General features: G+C 41.5%; 1 protein-coding gene across 1 annotated transcript in view; it reads right to left on the minus strand.

Annotated features, from left to right (window-relative positions):
* The window catches only part of LOC310991306 (multiple epidermal growth factor-like domains protein 9), a 37,174-nt gene that overhangs the window by 4,646 nt on the left and 12,582 nt on the right, over positions 1-19,946 (minus strand). Inside the window, exons 3-4 of the mRNA XM_083978959.1 lie at positions 13,954-14,093; positions 10,022-10,171 (exon numbers count right to left, since the gene is read on the minus strand). Of these exons, the coding sequence (XP_083835085.1) occupies positions 10,022-10,171; positions 13,954-14,093 (290 nt within the window). The remainder of the gene's footprint in view (positions 1-10,021; positions 10,172-13,953; positions 14,094-19,946) is intronic.

Raw genomic sequence — 19,946 nt, forward strand, 5'->3', positions numbered from 1 at the left:
GAGTATATATGAACATGTTTTCTTTGCATTATTATTATTATTATTATTATTCAAGGTCTGAAAAGACTTGATATTTTTTGTTATTTTGACCAGTTGTCATTTTCAGCCAATAAAAGCTCTAAATGACAATATTTTTTATTTCAATTTTGGGAGAAATGTTGTCGGTAGTTGATAGAATAAAACAGAATGTTTTTACTTTACTTTTACTCAAACACATACCTATAAATAGTAAAACCAGAGAAACTGATCATTTTGGGAGTGGTCTCTTAATTTTTTCCAGAGCTGTATATATATTCTATATTTATATTTTAGATTTGTAGACTGTTTTCAATGTTTATTGTCTGAAACGAGGGTCTGAGAGAAACGTAATTTCGATCCTCTGTATGTCCTGTAAATATTGTAGAACTGACAATAAAGCTGACTTTGACTTTATGGCATGTTGTGTTGTGTTTAAGGCAAAACCAGAAAAACATCTCTTCTGTCAGAAGAAACAGCTACAACACTAGCTGACTCACAATCATCGTGTGTTGATCTGAAAGAGATACACTTCTGTGAGCGTCCACACAGGGCAGTGTTCTCCACTGTCCAAAACAGACACGGCTGGAGGTCTCGTCATATCCTGGCAACTCTGAGGCCATGCATACCAAAACACATAGTGCATTTAGAATATAATATGTATACTTTATATACAGAGATAGATTGGTACCTTATTAGAGGGAAAACCTCAAGAGATGAATGGAAAAGCAAAGGGAAGCAAACATTAATAAATAACTAGAAAAAGCATTTCCAAGAATGGAAATGGTGTGAATGCTGAAAGCAGCTGAATGCTGTTGCAGAATTAGCAAATAGTGCAAGCAGTGACTGATCACCATACAAATGTTTGACCGAGGTAGGAATCGAACCCACAACCTCATGGTCAGTAGACTTTCATTGTGCCTCTAGGCCACAGTGTACACACAGTTTCAAAGACTGTTGTCTGTTGATGAGCTGCACTCTGCCTCACTCTGAAGTTAACGAGCCTAAAGCTGTAGTTCCAGTGCAAATCAATCTTAGTGCAGTGGTATAAACAAGAAACATGTTAACACAAACCAAGATTGAAAGAGGCAAAGAGAATAGGTGGGGGCGCATTTGCATTATCAAGTTTGATCATGTGACCACTGACCAGACCAAGTGGTATTGGTTAAAGTTCAAAGTGGCTGACACACTAACAAGACTGCTCAGGAGGGATTTGAACCTGTGACCTCGTGGTTGGATGGCAGGAACCTTATCTTCTAGGCCATTCCAACACTTCCGATGAAGTAGAGGTTGAGACTTTGATGAATGTGAGATTTTTCAATGATGCTTAAAAAAGCATCATAAATGAGCCACAGAGAGCACAGACATAAGCATGTTGCCATTGTAATGTGATGATGTGCTGCAAACGGTGGCAGAAGCAATTAATGCGTCTCTTAACGAACACCTGTAACCAATTGAGGGTGGGGGAGGGGAGCAGAATTCAACATCACATAACAAGATTGCTCAGCCTGGATTCGAACTAGTGACCTTGGGGTTGGCAAGCGGCCACCTTACCAACTGGACTACAGACAGAGTTGTTGAGAAGTTACAAAGTTGAGATCCTTCTCCTGCTGCTGTGAAAAAAATGCATTGGGCTGAATGAGAGCAGAGAGCTCCCTGGCTGCATTTAAAAAATATTTTAAACTAGAAAAAGCATTTCCAAGAATGGAAATGGTGTGACTGCTGATAGCAACTGAACGCTGTTGCAGAATTAGCAAATAGTGCAAGCAGTGATCACCATACAAATTTTTTACCAAGGTCGGAATCGAACCCACAACCTCATGGTCATTAGACTTCCACTCTGCCTCTAGGCCACGGTGCACACATAGTTAACACCAAGAAAGCTTGAGAGTCAAGCTTGAATGACTTAGAATGAAAATTTCTGTGAATTTCAGGCTGAGAGCAGCAGTTTCAACATGAAGCAAGTTATCAGAAGTCAACAGAGGACAACTGGGAAAATAATTCACTATGATTGTTGTTGAGGCAAGATTTGAACCAGCAACCTTCAGGTCTCCAGACCAGCAAGCTAACCACTAGGCTACAGACAGAGACAGTATGTGAGGGGTAAAGAAAACCTTTGATAAGAGGATCACTGGCTTCTGCTTAAAAAAAAAAGTAAGGAATCGTGGCAGAAAAAGTTAAATATTTTAAAAAGTATAAATAGTTAAAAAGAGAAAAGTAATGCCGATAAAGTTTTAAAAAAAGCTGCACGTTTTGATATATGAATTGTTGAAATAGCACAACACCTAACACACTAACCATATGGCCACAGAGAACCTGAGTTACAATGAGCTTTATACTATGAGGAATCAAAGACTGTCCAATGACAGCTGAATAATTGGAATCAAAAGTCAAGCAATGATGTGAAATGACTGAGGTAGGAATCGAACCCATGATCATATGATCACTAAACCTTTACTCTGCCACTCGGCTACAGAGAGCACACTGCTTTCAAGACTGTTGTCATTCATTGTAATGTGATGATGTGCTGCAAACTGGTATGAGTAATCAAGGAGATAACAAACACCTGTAACCAATTGAAGGCGGAGGAGAGCAGAATTCAACATAACATAACAAGAGTTCTTCCCTTGGATTCGAACCAGTGACCTTGGGGTTGGGAAGCAGCCACCCTATCCCCTACACTACAGTGGAGTTTTGGTGAAGAGAGGTTGAGACTTTCATGAATGTGAGATTTTTCAATGATTCTTAAAATAAAGAGAAATTAGTATAAATTAGCCACACCAAGCAAGAAGAGGACTTTTTTGTGACCTGTGACTATTTTTTGGTGAATTAAAATGAATTAAAAAGCACTTAACAGCAAGTTACAAAGTTGAGCTCCTTCTCCTGCTGATGTGAAAAAAATACATTGAGCTGAATGAGAGCAGAGAGCTCCCTGGCTGCATTTAAAAAATATTTAAAATTATTATCTAAGTCTCTTTGCATTTTTGACCAGAATTTTAGCCAGAAGACAAGTGTGGCTACAAAACTGGAGAAAATAATTTGTCTAGAGTTTAATTTGTGGCCGTGCTGACAGTTTAGCCAGAAAAACTCTAGAATGTTTTTTTGCCTCTATCCACTCTGACACCACTCTGGCTCTGCTCGTTAGACGCAATACACACCCATTATAAAGCTGAAAAAAATCAGAAAAAGTTAAATATTTTAAAAAGTATAAAGAGTTAAAAAGAGAAAAGTAATGCCAATAAAGTCCAGAAAAAGCTGCACGTTTTGATATATGAATTGTTGAAATAGCACAAAGTATGAAGGACTAGAAGAAGACCGTAAAAAGGCGGAAGAAAATGGCCAAACAGAAGAACAATAGTGTGACTGCTCAGCAGTCACACTAATTATTATCTAAGTCTCTTTGCATTTTTGACCAGAATTTTAGCCAGAAGACAAGTGTGGCTACAAAACTGGAGAAAATAATTTGTCTAGAGTTTAATTTGCAGAAAAAGTTAAATATTTTAAAAAGTATAAATAGTGAAAAAGAGAAAAGTAATGCCGATAAAGTTCAAAAAAAGATGCACGTTTTGATATATGAATTGTTGAAATAGCACAAAGTATGAAGGACTAGAAGAAGACCGTAAAAAGGCGGAAGAAAATGGCCGAACAGAAGAACAATAGTGTGACTGCTTTCAGCAGTCACACTAATAATTAAAGAGCAAAGTACTAATATCTGTCTCAAGTGTAGTGTGTAATGCAGTGGAGAGTAAAAGTCACATGTTTCGAAAAATAAATATTCTCAAGTAAAATACAGGTACCATGTTCAAGTGAATGTACTTTGTCAGTGTCCCTGAGTGACACTGATCCAACATCTCAGCACAATGCGTCTAATTCTGTCAACTGACAAGCAGCAGATATTCAACTTTGCAGAGTCTCTTCCTTCCTTATTAAAACACTGGTCGTCTTAGAGCTACAGTAACTGTTCCTTCAGTGTTTCTCCATTATTTTTCAGCTCTTTGTACAATATGAAAATTATACTTAAAGCAGAAGTGAGTGATCCGGTCGTTTTCGCTAATGCTGCGTTCCAGGCAGGCTTTTGAAATCGTAAATTACAGCTTCAAGTCACAACTTACGACTTTGTAGCGTTCCAGGCAACCCACTCGTGTTTTTCCGACCTGTTTTACCGGTGAAAGTCACTATAACGGCCACTCGTAACTTCCGACCGGTGAACTCGTACCAGATCGAACTGGTACCACTTCACGGTCGGAAAAATACGAGTTTCCTTGAACGCACCATAACAGTCCTCGTCGCTACGTCACCACATTCACGGCGTTCCTTGGCTGCACACACAGCCCTGCATGCCGTTCTCTCTCCTCATTGGATAAAAACTGTAGGATACGATAAATGTTTTCTCTTCGGCTCAGAGCAGAGGGACTGAGAGACCCGTGTTTCAGTCCAAACACTCTATGTAAGTGATTGCTGTCGGAAGATATAACTATTTAAGACTTATATTAACACAAATATATCACTCACTTCTGCTTTAATAGTCGACTGGAGGTAAGAAATTGTACAAGGTGTAGACAGAGTAAATGGTTATTTAGTGCATGAAATCAGGTTGTTATTATTATTCAAAGGTAAAATGAGTTTGATCCAACAGCAGCGTTACACAGGTCAGTGTTAATAAGGCAGAACAGAGGTAAAGCAGTTTGAGCCTCATGCACAAGAAGTTCAATAATGAAAATGTGCTGATAAAAAATATTAATTATCAATTGTTAAGGTTGGGTGATTCTCACATGGTAAAATAAGGTGGTGAACGTCAGCTCATTAGCAGCACCGTCACAGAGCTGTTAGATACAGAGTGTTTAAATCAAGGTCCTGTTCAGAGTGAATCAGGTGTTTTCTTTCCTCCAGAGCCACTCCAGCTCCTCCTGGGAGACCTTGAGGTGTTCCCAGAGCAGATGGGATTTATAATCCCTCCGACATGTCAGACTTCTGATCTGATATGTGGCCTCCTAATAATGGAGCGTAGCCAGAACACCTCCACAGGATGAAATACAGGTCTAAACCGTGTCACTTCCACTCCTACTCAAAAAAGTGGAGGTGTTATAACCCTGTGATGTGTGTGTAGTGTAGGGCAATAACAACCTCACTCCACTTCACCTAGACTGGAGCAGTTGGGAACACCCCCATCCTCCTGGAGGCTTGTCTAGGGTTAGCGCTCAGAAAAAAAGGTGGGGCTGCCTCAGTGTGGACTCCAGTGAAAACAGTGAAGGGGCGTTGTGCTGAAAAGAGACTGCCTGCCGAAAAACGACTGCCCCCACTAACTCAGGACTGCAAGGGGGATATTGAACTAATTCACTGTACTTGTTGTGGATTCTTAATAATTAGCACATACTAATTTCCCATTATATGTTGTTATGTAGGCTAATTGCTATTTAATACGACATCAAAGCTTTCTGCATTAATTTATTTTGAGTTTTTCGGCAATCAGTCACTTTGCAGCAAGCCCCCTGTAACTCAGGATTGCAAGGGGTGATATTCACAGAATTTTCTGGAGTTGTAGTACAGGGCACCAGATGCAAGTACAGTGAATTTGGTCAATGTCATCCCTCGCGTTCCTGAGTTACAGGGGGTAGTCACTTTTCGGCAAGACCCTGCCAAGAAGGGCAGTCGTTTTTCGGCACAAGGGGCTCCACAGGATGAAGTGAGAGAAATGATACAGAGACTACTTTGCTGAACTTCCAACCTGATTATAGATGAGCAGACGGAGGGATAAAAACTTGTGATATTCTTTATGAGTGTGACACTAACAAAACGAAGGCCTGTTAATTTATCCTCCTCTACCTTCAGACTCCAGCACAGCACAGTCCTCGCTGCTGAATGATTTACACACAAATAACTGTCCTCCACTGGCCTAGATGTTGCTCTCCATCGAGTGCGGTCATGTGACCGTGTTGTATTCCAGCTCTGAGCAGGCTGCTCCTGATAAGCTTGATTTAACCTCTGCTGGGGGGGGGGGGGGGGGGGGGTTCAAAGTCAGCCAGCCTGTGGGTTATATAACTAGAAAGAAACATGAGCTGCCCTGCACAGAGGACCTGACCTGCTTGTTTATCCATCGTCCTGCACTTTGCTGTGACAAACACACACACCAGGTAGGTCTGACACACACACACAAAAAACACACATAGGAGGAAAAGAAATGTGGTGAACCTGAGGATGAGCTGAACGAGCCGAGCCGTCCTGTGCCACACATGTAATCATTCATGGATGATTTAATATGTGTGACCCAGATTCTGAACTGGTGCGATGCTCCACTTCACCTCCATGTGTGTGTATGTGTGTGTGTGTGTCAGTGTGGAGGTTTACTCTTTCACTACAACAGGCCTCATCAGCACATTTAAGAAGGCGTCTGTCCTCCTCTGTGGAGCCATGAGCATACTGCATTGTGGCATCTCCTCATTTCGCACTGTTGCCAGGGCAACCTCTACTCGGAGGCTGCATTTCTCTCAGGCTAAAACATCCTCCGCTGCCGACAGGAGAGCTGCTGCAGCCCTCTGTCTCTGATCATGTCCTCTCCATCACGGCCCGTCCTGAACAGAGACTGCGTCGCCCGTCAGTTGCTGCATGACTGACACCGGAGCGGTCCAGCTGCTGCGCTCACGCTGCCCCGACTCAGCTCAGCCTGGTTTGCCTTCGTGTCAACCCCCCCCCCCCCCACCACCACCACCACCATCACCACCACAACCCTCCCCTTCCCCTCTCTTCCACATTGCACCACCTCCATAAACATAACCTGACAGCTTGAGTGCATCTATACATGGCTGACTGTTGCCATGCAGGCCGCCGGCCGCCGCCGCCAATGGACGGGCATCAGGACTCGGCAGGGCCGTCTACGATTGGTCCAGAAAGGGGAAGTGGCGAGGTGAGAGAGCGTGACGAGGACCGGAGCACAGTGATGTAATGAAAACCTCAATATGCAGGTTGACACGGGTGAGCGGCCATCCAGTGTCATCATGGTGCCATGTTGGTGCAGCTGAGCTCAGGCCACAAAAGACTGTTAGTGACACACACGCGCACACACACGCAGCGTGGCGTAACGAGGCTCCAGGCCAGATTGTAATTAAGGTTAAGGAAGTGGAGTACTTTGAATCTCGTAAAAGCCAGACGACACAATATATTCCTGTCCACCTGGGGTGTCAGCTGACACAGCAATGAGTCAACTCGTCAGTCATCAGACTTAATTAGAAACTATTTTGTTTGAAGTTACAAAATATCAAATATATACACTTGCAGTTTGGCTTGCTTTTTTTATATATGTTAATTTTTATATAATCGTAAACTGAAAATCTACAGGTTGACGGTTGCTTCTCTCTGCTCCAGCCTTCCTTCCAGCACTTTAATAGCTAAAAATTGCTATAAATCAGAGCTTAAAAACAGGGGAGCAGATCAGGTGATTAAAACCTGTAGAAACACTTTAAAAATCAGAGATGCACTCACGCTGTCCAGTGGACACAGGACAGGACGTCTCCAGCTGCTGGGAGCTGAGCTGTATAACATTTACTCTGCTTGTTTCTTAGCTTGATACCTTCAGATCAAGACATCAAGACAACTAAAAGCCTTCACCAGGTTCAAATTCAGAGTTGAAAACCACCAAAATGTAAAAGGTATGTGGCTTTAAGCTAGATAAGAGTTAATGTTCTGACAGACAAACACAACACTGAACATACAGTACGTCCAGTTGTTTGAGGGCTTTTTAATGTGGAGAAATTACAGATTGTACAATTAAATTATTCTCTTTTTTTGTTCTGTGACTATTAGGACAAGATTAGTGATGTGACCCCAGCGCTTTAGGCTCAAATCAGTTTTGATGATGGTAATATGCTGATGTTTCATAAACTCAATCATCTGCTAAATAAATACAGAGAGAATAAGCAGCACTTTAGTGTGAATTGTAATATGTTGCTGTGACTTGGTTTCAGCTCAAACCAGCAGCTCAGTCAGGTATTTGAGTGCAAAAGGATGAAGCTTAAAGCAGAGAGTGATAGTCACTGCTCATCAGAAACTCTCTGATGATGAGCAGCTCTCCAGTGTCAAGCGGTAACACGAACCCAAGAATCCATCACACCGCGCTGCAGAGGTGCAGAGGCGGCCTGATGTCTCTCTCTCTCTCTCCTCGGTGTTGCTGTTGAGCAGGTGAATCCCTGTCAAAGTTTCTTAAACTATTTATAAATTAAATCTCGGGGCTGATTTGAGGTGGTTTCAGGAATGTGACAGCAACTGTGGCTCAACCCAGATCTCAGCCCAACAGAGACCTGCTGTGGGTGTGTGCGGTCTAAGTAGGGCAGCAGCAGCCTGGAGGTTAAGGGAAGTGAGGTCACACAGGAAGGTCACCGTTAATCGCACACTGTCTGGAAACAAGAGATCGAAAATCTCTCTGTTCCACTGCTCTGGAATATTTAGAAGATTAATTTCTCAACACAACCGAAACACAAGGAAAAGGCTTCACAGAAACGTCAAGCGAGCCGAGAGGTCGTAGTCAAAGCCCGAGTGGACACACAGGCAGTTCGTTAACTAAACTCTAAAATAATAATAATCCAAGCACCTTGTGATGGATGAAAAATAAAATGATATAGACTCCTCAGAGAGAGAGTGAGGGTTGATACGTAGTTGGATTTGGTGCATCCCGAATGGCACACACACACACACACACAGAGAGGGACGGTACAAACAGTACAGAGACGTAGAGAGGCCGAGTGGATCAATGCTCTGTTCACAACTCTGCAGTGAAATGAGTGCCAGGGGTTTTTATCCATATGAAATTGTGAAAAAACAGAAAATCAATGTGGGGCGGTGAGTGTCGATACTGTGGCGAGACACCACAGATAAATCAGCGTATGGGAAACACCAGTGAATCATTATCAGTATGCTGTGTGTAGCCACTTGTAACATACCACAACTGACCCAGGAGCAGATCACAGGTAGCACAGATTACAGCATGAATTGCTCTGTAAACTATTTTCTTGTCTGTAGGCTTACACAACATCTGTTGTACATCTGCCCATCCCTCCTCTGTTTCTGCTGCTGCTCACCCTGAGGTTTCTCATGTTTTTTCCCTGTTAAGTGTTTTATTGGGAGTTTCTCCTCAGTCGATGTGAGAGTCTCAGGGAAGAGGATGTTGTTATGATGCTATGTAAATCCCTTTGAGAGAAATTGTTTGTAAAAAAAAAAAAGAAAAGAAAAAAAAAGGCCTTTACAAATAAACTTGCCTTGCCTCGCCTCTGCACTGCCCACATCGAGTCAGCACAGTGACTCAGCATTCGGCCTGGTTAAGTGTAAAAAGCAGGTTGAACTACTCTAAGGAATATTATCATATCTAATACTGGCTGTTTGTGTAGGTAAAATTATTATTATTATTATTATAGCTGGTTCAGAGCTCAACTTCCTCAAAATTGATACAGTTGCCGGGCAACTGTCAAAATACCCAGCTATCCATTGTCATGTCAGCTAGTGCAGCTGTGTGGTTATTATCACTGTTTGTTTACCCTGCATGATAAGTAAGGCACTGTGATATCACAACAGTGTTTTCCTGTATCCATTATAACCAATATCAATATTGCAATTCAAAACAAATCCAAATACACAAAGATAGTGTCGTCACTCTCACACCAGGTGCTGCTGGAGTTTTTAGTTTATTTATTTGTTGAGTGAGGTTTATTATTTTATTATTTATGTCGTCATTGTGTTGCTTCTCTGCTGCCGTGACTGTACTTTCCCTCTCACCTGATAAAACACCAGCAAGTAGAACATGATGTTTCCATATGAAACAACACATTTCCTTCTCCAACAATCTAATAAACACACAACCCTGCAACACTGACTCACTGCTGCGTATTAGGTCAAACTTGTTTAATCACCGCAACAGGCAGAGGACTGTAAAAGCAGCCAGCAACCTCTGTGTGTGTCCGTGCATGTGTGTGTGTGTGTGTGTGTGTGTGTGTGTGTGTGTGTGTGAGCTGTGGAGACTGACCTGTGTGACAGGTGCCGGTGGAGGTGGAGTTGGAGCAGGGACACGGTGCACAGGCTTCGGTCAGAGGGGCTCCGACACCGCGGTAGGAACCGGGTTTACACTCCTCACAGTTGGATCCCTGGGTGTTGCCCTCACAGTTCAGACACACTCCTGGAGCACAGAGCAAAGGTCACATGATTAGAGAAGCGCTCACTTCCCTCAGCACCGACGGCTGGTTGGTCATGAAACATGTCGATACACCAGGAACCAGGAAATACGTGACCAATCAAACTACTTTATGTCGGAGGATAATTATCCTGGGAGGAACAGACCATCATTTCCTGCCAGAATCCCTCTCAAAAACAAAATGCAATGCTTTTATTGTATCATAACATTTATATGATGAAGTGTCTTTTATAAGAAAAACTTCAGTTCAACAAGGGAAACAAGTTAAGGTAAAGACACATAAAACATATAGACACACAATGTTATGTTTTTATATGTAGGCTAATACAAGACATATAATGAATGTAATAATCAGTCAACACAATGACAGGGTAACACTTTATTTAAAAGGGTCCTTGTTCCTGTGTATCTACCTAATTAATTACAGTGTAATTACCTATGTAACCGTATGTAATAACATGTACTTACATTGTAAATACATAGTGTATTTTGGTGTACTTACAGGTCCTTGTTACACTTGTAATAAGAAATGCCAAAGTGGCCTCTCTCTTTGCACAAGCATTTCTTATTACAAGTGTAACAAGGACCTGTAAGTACACCAAAATACACTATGTATTTACAATTTAAGTACATGTTATTACATACGGTTACATAGGTAATTACACTGTAATTAATTAGGTAGATACACAGGAACAAGGACCCCTTAAAATAAAGTGTTACCCAATGACAGTTTCATAGATAGATGGATAAATACGGATCATATAATTAGTATTTTAAGCCCTGAATCTTGCCTGCAGGTCTGTTTGCTCTGCAGGCTGTTAACAGCATTCATTAATGTGATGGAGCAGACTGTGTATTGACAGACAGAGAGCTAATTACTGCCTGCAAACACTGAAACTCACTGTTGGTGTGTTCAAGTACATATTTAAGTTTTCAGGGCTCAAAGTTCAATGACCAAAAGTTACGACTTGGATACGTACACAGAAAACATTACAGTCTGAGAATTAAGTCATTAATTGTTGTGATTGTAAATACTGGTAAAGGTGTTACCACCATTGTCCTGTTTGTGGTGGAGTTTCTGTGTAAGGTGGAGTTGTTGTGCCTCTATATGAGCGCAGGAACAGGCTCTTCAGACGTGACTGAACCTGTCTATGTGAGACTGACTGACTTCAGCTGAAAGTTATGAGTCAGGCTCCTCCTCCGTCCATGCATTAACCTGCTGTCGACAGAGGAACTGTTAATGAAGGGGTCACCGAGGGCAGATCGCAGGTTAAATTAAAAAACAATGGGTTTTCTGTGTGGAATTAAGCTGAGGTAAAAGAAGTAGAAGATTATGGTAATTATCCAAAATTGTAGTGGCGTGTATTTAATGCCCCGCGACACCCACGACTTCTGGAGTGGTTTCATAGATGAACGCTAAATTCTTGACTGAAAATCTCTATTATATCAGCGGTGCCGGGACAGTCTCTTTGTGTCCTGTTAGAGACGACGCCTCCCTGTCGCGTTTGTCTGCGCTGCTCAGCGTTTGAGATACCAAACTATTTGCATTTGCACAGTGTGTGTGTGTGGTGTCAGCGGCCCTGGGGAGAGGCCCGGGTTGGTCTTTAAAGGGAGCTGTCAAACCTGAACTCTGTTAATCCGCAGGACGGTGAACACTGAGGCCGGAGCTCTCCATCTGGACCGGCATTATAAAGGCAAGACATATGGCTTCTAAAACGACCCCCTACTACCACTACCACCACCCCGCTGTCCCCTCCACCTTCCCTCCTTCTCATGCCTGTCACTGGGGGGTTTTAAGTCCTTAAGTGCTGGGAGGCGACATGTGATCCACCTTACATCACACAAACAAACCAGACTAGAGACTGGATCGGTGCTGTTTTTACTGTTTCTAGTTTATTTCTTCCAACTGTATGGGACTCTTTTGTTGCTGTTGTTCCTCGGTAAATATTTACTTCAGACAAATGGAGAGGTTTGTGTGCTGCCAGTCTTTAATTAAACACAGTGTGTAATCGTCAGGGTTTAGCACCGAGGTGTTAACCTGAACTTAATGAGCATCTCATTGGCACAGGCTGAACTGTTAAGCTGCAGCTTTCTTATTTAAAAGGCCATTGGAAAAGGGACAACATGATGGAATGAGCTGACACAGCTGATTTCGCCAAAAAGTGGTTCAGTGTCTGGACACACAGCAAGCAGCAACTAGGTTTAGACCTTATCCTCAATTTTCATATCTCCATATATTATTGTTTTTAATGTTTCAGGTCTTTTTAAAATGATATTATTCTATCTATCTTATGCTCCAGGTTTTAATGTCTCCATAAAGCCAACAGCTTGACCACAGGCTCATTGTTTTCCAGCTGTCTACCCGCCCCGTTCTCATGGACACAGTAAAGTCCTTGAAAGGAACTCCTTCAAAATTTGGCACAAACAGCCACTAGAGCTGTTTCTCACACTCTGTAGTGGCTCAGGAGGTAGAGTGGGAAGAGTGGGTCGTCCAATAGGCGGCTCGAATACCAATCCATCCCAGTTGCTGTCGTAGTGTCCTTGGGCAACACACCTTACCTATCTCGCCTCGTGTGAATGTGTATGAATGTTTGGCGGTGGGACGTTTGGTGCACATTGGCAGCCACGCTTCTGTCAGTCTGACCCAGGGCAGCTGTGGCTACGGACGTAGCTTACTGCCACCGGTGTGAATGTGGTATGAATGAATAATGGTTTCTGTAAATCCAAGTCAATATTATTATTATTATCATTATTCCCTGTGCCCGTGAAATGTCATCAGTCCAAAGTCCACAGTGTATGCACTCAACCTGTTTTCATGGAAGATTTATTGGAGTACCCCAGAATGCATCACATCAAATAGGAACAATGGCAGGGATCCTGTCTGGAAATTTCTGGGGGCCGTCCCACAGGTGGGTCAAATAAGCAGCTACTGAGATTGTGAGTGTGCACCTTTGTCCCAGTAGTGAAAGTGTTATGGCTGCCTGCAGCCTTTCAGAAATGTACTGGTATAAAGCTGTGGGTCTGAAGAGTTTAAATATATGATACAATTCCCTCTGGAGGATGAAATGTGAGCCCAGTTGAAATATAATATATCTTGTTGCATGCAATTTGCCCAGAAAGATGAACCGAAATATACGTATATGTGATTTGTTGGAGTGTTAAACAATGCTGCTTCAGAGCTTCTGCACAAACACACCGGTACATTTCGATAACAAAAGAATTAAATAAATCTGATATGAATGATATCAGGAAGTAGCTGTTGTTCCAGCTGTGTGTGGCCCTTCTGTCCTCAGGAGTCTGGACTTCTGTGGTGAACTCGTTTGAACTCCTAAGTACAGGAGTCTGGACGCACTCTGAATAGAGAAACTGAACTGATTAGATTTCTTTTTTCAAGGTCAAAAGTCATGGTTTACCAAACAGGACATGTAATTAGCTTTGTGAACATAAAATTCCCCAAACTCCTAGTGGGAATCCCCTCAAATTTAACACAAATGAACTGATTAGATTTCAATAAAGGTCAAAGTCAGTGTGGCGTCCCTTCTTGACTTCATTATGACAGGGACTGCGAGGGAGAAACAGTAAAGGACAGGAAGAGCGAGAGAGAGAGGTGGAAGTCACTGTGGCATTTTGCCTTTATGTAAAGATTAATGATAAAAAAAACAACAACAACAACCATCTATGCTTTAACACACAACATTGAAACAATCCTTGCAGCAGCAGAAAAACAGTCCTATAAAAAGAGGATGTGAAATGTTGGGAGTGATTACCGGACTGTGGGTGGCAGTAGCTGGTGTGGTTGTGGCACTGGCAGGGCCGGCAGCCAGTACTGCTGAAGTGGAAGAATCCCGGGTTGCAGTCATCACACTTGGGTCCATACACTCCCGGCTTGCACACACAAATACCTGAGCTGGAGGAGACAGACAAAAAGACAAAAAATCTGTCAAACACAATACAGATAATATTTAATTTAAGGGGTAAGCTCTATATTTTTATATTGGGGCTCCAAGTCCCTGAATTCATCTCAATCATCTCTTCAGATCCCATTTAGTGGAAGCAAAGCATCACGTCAGGCATGGAGCTGGAGCTGTGTGTGTGTGTGTGTGTGTGTGTGTTTGGACTGCAGCCTCGACAGATGACGTCCAGACTGTGGTGGTGGTTTCACACTTGACTTCCTGCAGGTTCTCCCATTCCTCCATCTGCCTACTGCAACTCTGCTCCAAGGTATAAAGCATAAGCAAGTTTGTGAAAGCACCAGTTACAGTCCAGAGTCTGTGACCGACATCACAACTAATATCATACGGTGTCAAAAAACAAATAACTTGTGTTAAGTTTACACCTGGCCAAGCCTCTAGAATGGAGACTTTTGAAAATGTTTCTGGTTTTGTTCCAGTCTGAGTTTCATCACTCATGTATTATTTCCTCACAACTCAAACTGGTTTCCTGATTCCAGACCTGTTTTACGTCACCTGCCTTTTCCTTGTCTTACTGTTCCCCCACTGCTGTTTTTCATAGGATTTCCTTCATCAATTTGTCTGTGCCAGCTCATTTAACATCCATTGGTGAGATTTAAGGTTAAAGGAGGTGGTGATCAAAGCACTGATCTGTCATTATTAAGTCGATCAGTCAACACCCCGACAGTGTTTTCCACCTTGAACCTTAGTGAGCCAATGAGAGTCTCAGAAACACAGATTCAGGGTCAAACAACTTGTGGTGAGGGGGGTGGGTTAAATAAATCTGAAACCTGGAGTTAGCATTAGCACAACCACTAACAGTGTGTTAGCCACGAACAGTTTCTACCTAACAAACAAGAACTAAAAGGCTAAAAGATGCTAACTGTTCTGATCCATCTGGTCCCTGGTTCTGGTTTCAACAGTTTCCTCATCGCAGTCTGGCTGAGTCTCTTATGTTTCCTCCTCTAAGCATTTTGTTGATCTTTTACCTGCCAACCCGGAGCGAGCAGGTGGAGGGCGGCCGGGCTTAAGACCACATTTCTCGTTGAGGAAGTCAGAGGAAATAAGCTTCCATCTCATTGTCATGTATTTTTAAAGTGATAAAACAATTTTTAAGTCAAATAATACTCTACAAGTCAATTCTGATCACATATTTTTAAATATTTATAATCAGCCTACATCACAACTAAACAGAAGAAATCAGAGCCCTGAGCATAAAAGCTTTTTATTGACTTGATGGAGAATGATCCATCGAGTCAAGTCTCAGTGGATGATATCTCCAACAATCCAATTACATTTGAAGTACTCAGCATTAACACACACATACACACACATATATACAACCACACATGCAAATCACTTATTTCATTTGTTAGTGTATCCTCTTCAGGTTGAACCAGCTGCCTCACTGCTCTGTGCGGCTGGCTGTTAAATAAAGTAGGCGTGTGCTCATTTATACATGCAGGCAGCGAAAGGCTTTATTTAACCCCCATGGCTCTCTGATCCCACCCACGGTGAGGGTAATTTCCTATAGGAAGAGTACGACGCTAAGTGAAGCCCCATCAGCCTTTCGGACCCAGACAATAGGCTCAGAAACATAATCTGGGGACAATAACTTCAAAACAGCTGAAGTAAATCAAGAGTGACTGGCAGTAGTTTCCCTGAGCGTGTGCGTGGGGCTCCACACAAAGGAGACTCTGTTAAAACAACTGCAGTTAATGCAAATGAAGATGCTTAGTGGGGCGTGGGCAGAGCTGAGGACAACAATCCTCTGCCCTCCGGCTAAACACACACACACAGACACACACACACACACACACACAGGATAACAACAACAAATCAGCAGCACCATGACTCTAATGCAGGCTGCCAGCAAAAGCATTTTAAGAATACAATTCAGTTATGTAAAATTAGAGGAGATCCATCTGGAAGATAAACAATACTCACAGGACTGTAGTCCATATTCATTTCTATTAGTGAAGAAAAACATTTAAATAAATGGCACTCTAAATAAACTATGTTAATTATAGTATAGGTAATTTTATAATTACAGGGAAAACAAAAGAATAAAGTGACAGAAAGAAAATACACTGAAGCTTCAGAAAAGCTGAACTGTGATTTTTACAGATGCACTCTTAGATTTAATTCAAATTCAGCTCTTAAAAAACTACATAAACCAACCACCAACTCGGCCAATTAAAAGTGTTTATAGGAACAAATGTCTCTGATGATTTCTATGAACTAGAATAAGAAATACTTTTTCGACAAAATAAGACTCAAACATTTTCTTGTAGACTGAACATTTTAAATAAATATATTAACATAACTTAATAATACAAACAGTATTATTGTGGGTAAATACAGAACAGTGCTTCTTATTTGTTTGCATTTTATTCAGCTATTATTGTTTTTATTTCTTCATTTGTTAACCAATTATCTCTTCAATGTAGTGACTATTTTGTGTTGTATTGACCTTGTCTGGAATCATTCTCTGTGCCTAATTTTGTTATAGTTATTTTGTGTTTTGTCTACATTGATGCAGGCTATGTAGCTGTAATAGCTGTACATGAAGGAGCACAGGGGTTGATGTTGGTAACCAGAAAGGGATCAGCATGGATGGTGGTGGCCTGGGAAGGGTTTGTTTGTTGGAGGGTGGGGGGGTTACTGTTACTGTTGTAGTATTGAAATAATGAAAATAAAAATGTTAATCATAAAAAAAAATAATACAAACATAACATAATACAATTGATGGATGAATTTCATTTCCCATTTTGGAACAAATCAATTGTATTAAACTAACAATCTGAAGAATATCTAACTTGGGTTTTAGTATATTATGACTAAAAATAGGTTGTGATTAGTGACTAAAACAATTCATGGGTCATCAGAAAATGTTCAATAATAACTAGCACATTGACTGATAATTAATTAAATGATGCATTGCAGTTCTAGTTCATATTGTTCTGTCTGCACTGCTCATCATCAGCAGCAAGTGCAGTTTCAGTGGACAGTGAAATCTGCTTCCTGCCTTGGATCCTATGCAGCATGCAGCATGCCAGTGACGCCAGATGGTCGCCTGCCTGTAGAAAATGAAACCTCTGACTGGCAGCTAATCATCTGATCATCTCTGCATTACATCAGAAAACTACTGTTTTTTTTTCAAATAGAAGGAGAAGAGAAACAGAGAAATTGGAAAAGCTCCTAGATTTTTCCCATCAGCCCCGTTTCCAGCCAACACTGGAAAATGTGTCCAATAGATAATCTGTATATTAACACAGCAAAGACTGAGAAATCACTCAGTGAGATGTAAAAAAAAAAAAAAAAGAAAAAAAGTGGAGCAGTCCTGTGCTGCAGCACCCTGGTCCTCTCTCTGGCAGTCAGTCAGATCAGACACTGACCTGTGGCAATGCAGCACAATCTGTCATCTGTGTCCACTGAACAGCTCAGATATATGAGCCTCAAGTTTCTGATGCTGCCTGCAAACCAGTGCCATAAAGAAGATAAATCTATGAAGGATTAAGACTGTATTTTCTTAATCTTACGATGTATTTTTTATTTTAAAAGACAAATATATAAAAGAGCAAAATGTTTTTCCTCTTTTGCTTTTGCAGTTTCCTGAATCTGTTATTCCTGAATCAATTATTTATAAAACATATAATTTTTATGTCAACATCACATACACACGGCCTGGGAACCTTGACATTTAAAGAAAAAGCAAATGAAAAAACATATCTAAAAAAATATATTTTACACTTCCCCATTTTTTATTTACCTACTTATTTATTCCTTTACTTATTCCTCGTTATTTACTCATTCTTTGAATAAATCTATTCTTTTTATGGCACTCCTATGACTCCATACCCACCAAACTCATGTCTGCAGCTCTCGGGGGGATGTAAATGAGGCTATTGATGGCGAAGCCCTTCAGTAATCTGGGCATTAATTCGTCCCCTCTTGGCCAGAGAGAAGGATTTGTTGTTGTTTTGGTGTGATTTCCCTGCACTGCGCCGTCCCGGCCGCTCTGCGTCAGATCTGCGTGTCAAGTAGGTCAGTGTTACATGGGCGACAAAGCTTAACCCCATTTTGCAGCTGCCGGAGCGACAGAGTCACATCGGAGTATAGCGGTCCTCTCTGACAGGGAAGTGTTTTCCACTTTAATTATAGAGAGGTGACACAAACAGGGAACTACATTAAGCAGGTTAAGTTCCATTGCAGCGTGTGCAGACAAATCCTCACGCAGTGTTTTCAGCGGGCCAAGCAGCATGCAGGACTTATGATCTGTCCTCTGCTGGACCGGGGGCTAATGCCAGCCAGACTCTGCTGGCCCCGATGCAAGTGTTGACATGTCCAAGTATTTATGACAGTAAACGAGCCAGGTTTTCTAGTTTCTATTCTCTCATTGCATCATTGTGAATTCAGGAAATACAGGGAATGTAGCAGGGTGGAAACAGGTCAGGTGATGAAGCTGCACCTAAAACCACAATGACTTGCATCTGTCTCTATGCAGGAGATTCCTTTTTGTCTTTTTTTTTTTTTCAGGTTGACAGTTGAGAGGAAAGAGACACTGCAGTTATGTGGCTGTGTGTTAACCATTAGGTGACTGAATGTCTCCACAAGTCTATTAAAATACTTTACAGTCATATACAAAGGAATGACAGTGAGCTGATATAAAGCTTGGGAGGTGCTGATGAGGTTTGGCTGATGAGCAAAAATCTGATACAGTCTGACAAACATTGCAATATGATATTAAAATGAGGGATTACATTGCTGCAATTATATAAAAGTTTTGGGTGTTAATGTTTTTTTAAAACATAATCATCATGCTATTATACTGTATTTAACTCATAAGAGATGCTGATACTAAAAACCAGTTTGATTTGTCACAAGATGAGGGCCAATGTACTGTAAATAAAACAGTGTACAAAATGTTTAAGGATATTATGAAAATTATCACGTACGGAAGGAAATGTTGTTTACTGAATATCGGTCCAGGCCTGGATGAGGGGCGATAGCTCACAACACAATTACAAGTTTAATTCTAGAAACTGTCTAAATGAGTAACACATCTACAGCAACATGACTAGACAGGTCTGTGGTGAAAAGCCTCTGACTGCGGCTCCCTGAGTGAGAGCATCAGTCAGCCCTCTGGTCCTGCAGTGCAAATGAGCTCAGTGTTTTCCACTTGATTAAACAGCGGCACATTTTCAATCAAACATTTCAGCGACAGTTTGTATCTGTGTGACTGAATTTTAACCGCAAAACAGCTGCACACAGTGATTTACAGTCAACATCTTATCATCAGAAACATTGACGTGAACTACGAGGAAGAATAAAACACTTCATGTGTCACCGCAGCTGCTTCGGAGTGTCATTGGATGCAGAGGCGGAAACATTTGCACCAACAATCAGTGTTTCTTTACAGACTGCGGTGGCGTCCATAACTAAATACAGTATTGTAAAAACATCTGCCAGACGGCGGCCAGAGGATCAAAGACGGCACTGATATAACTGATAGATAACCCAACAGACCAGGTAACTCAGCGTGTCTGTGTTATATCACATGATTTGTTACAGGAACAGGAGGAAATCTCATTAACAGTGACATAACAAGATAGGTTCAGTGGGTCACGTGGTTTTTAAAGAGTCGTTAACCCTTAGGGAATTTCATCAGAGGTGGGCACAGTCGTGGTTATAATGGTAAAAAAAAAAAGAAAACTTGCTATAAACATTATTGTCACATCCTGAATGACAGCACCTCTGATCTAAAACTGTTACTGGCTAGAATGACAAATGTGCTGATCTAATGTATA

Source organism: Trachurus trachurus (genome assembly GCF_905171665.1).
Source record: "Trachurus trachurus genome assembly, chromosome: 9".
NCBI lineage: Eukaryota > Metazoa > Chordata > Actinopteri > Carangiformes > Carangidae > Trachurus > Trachurus trachurus.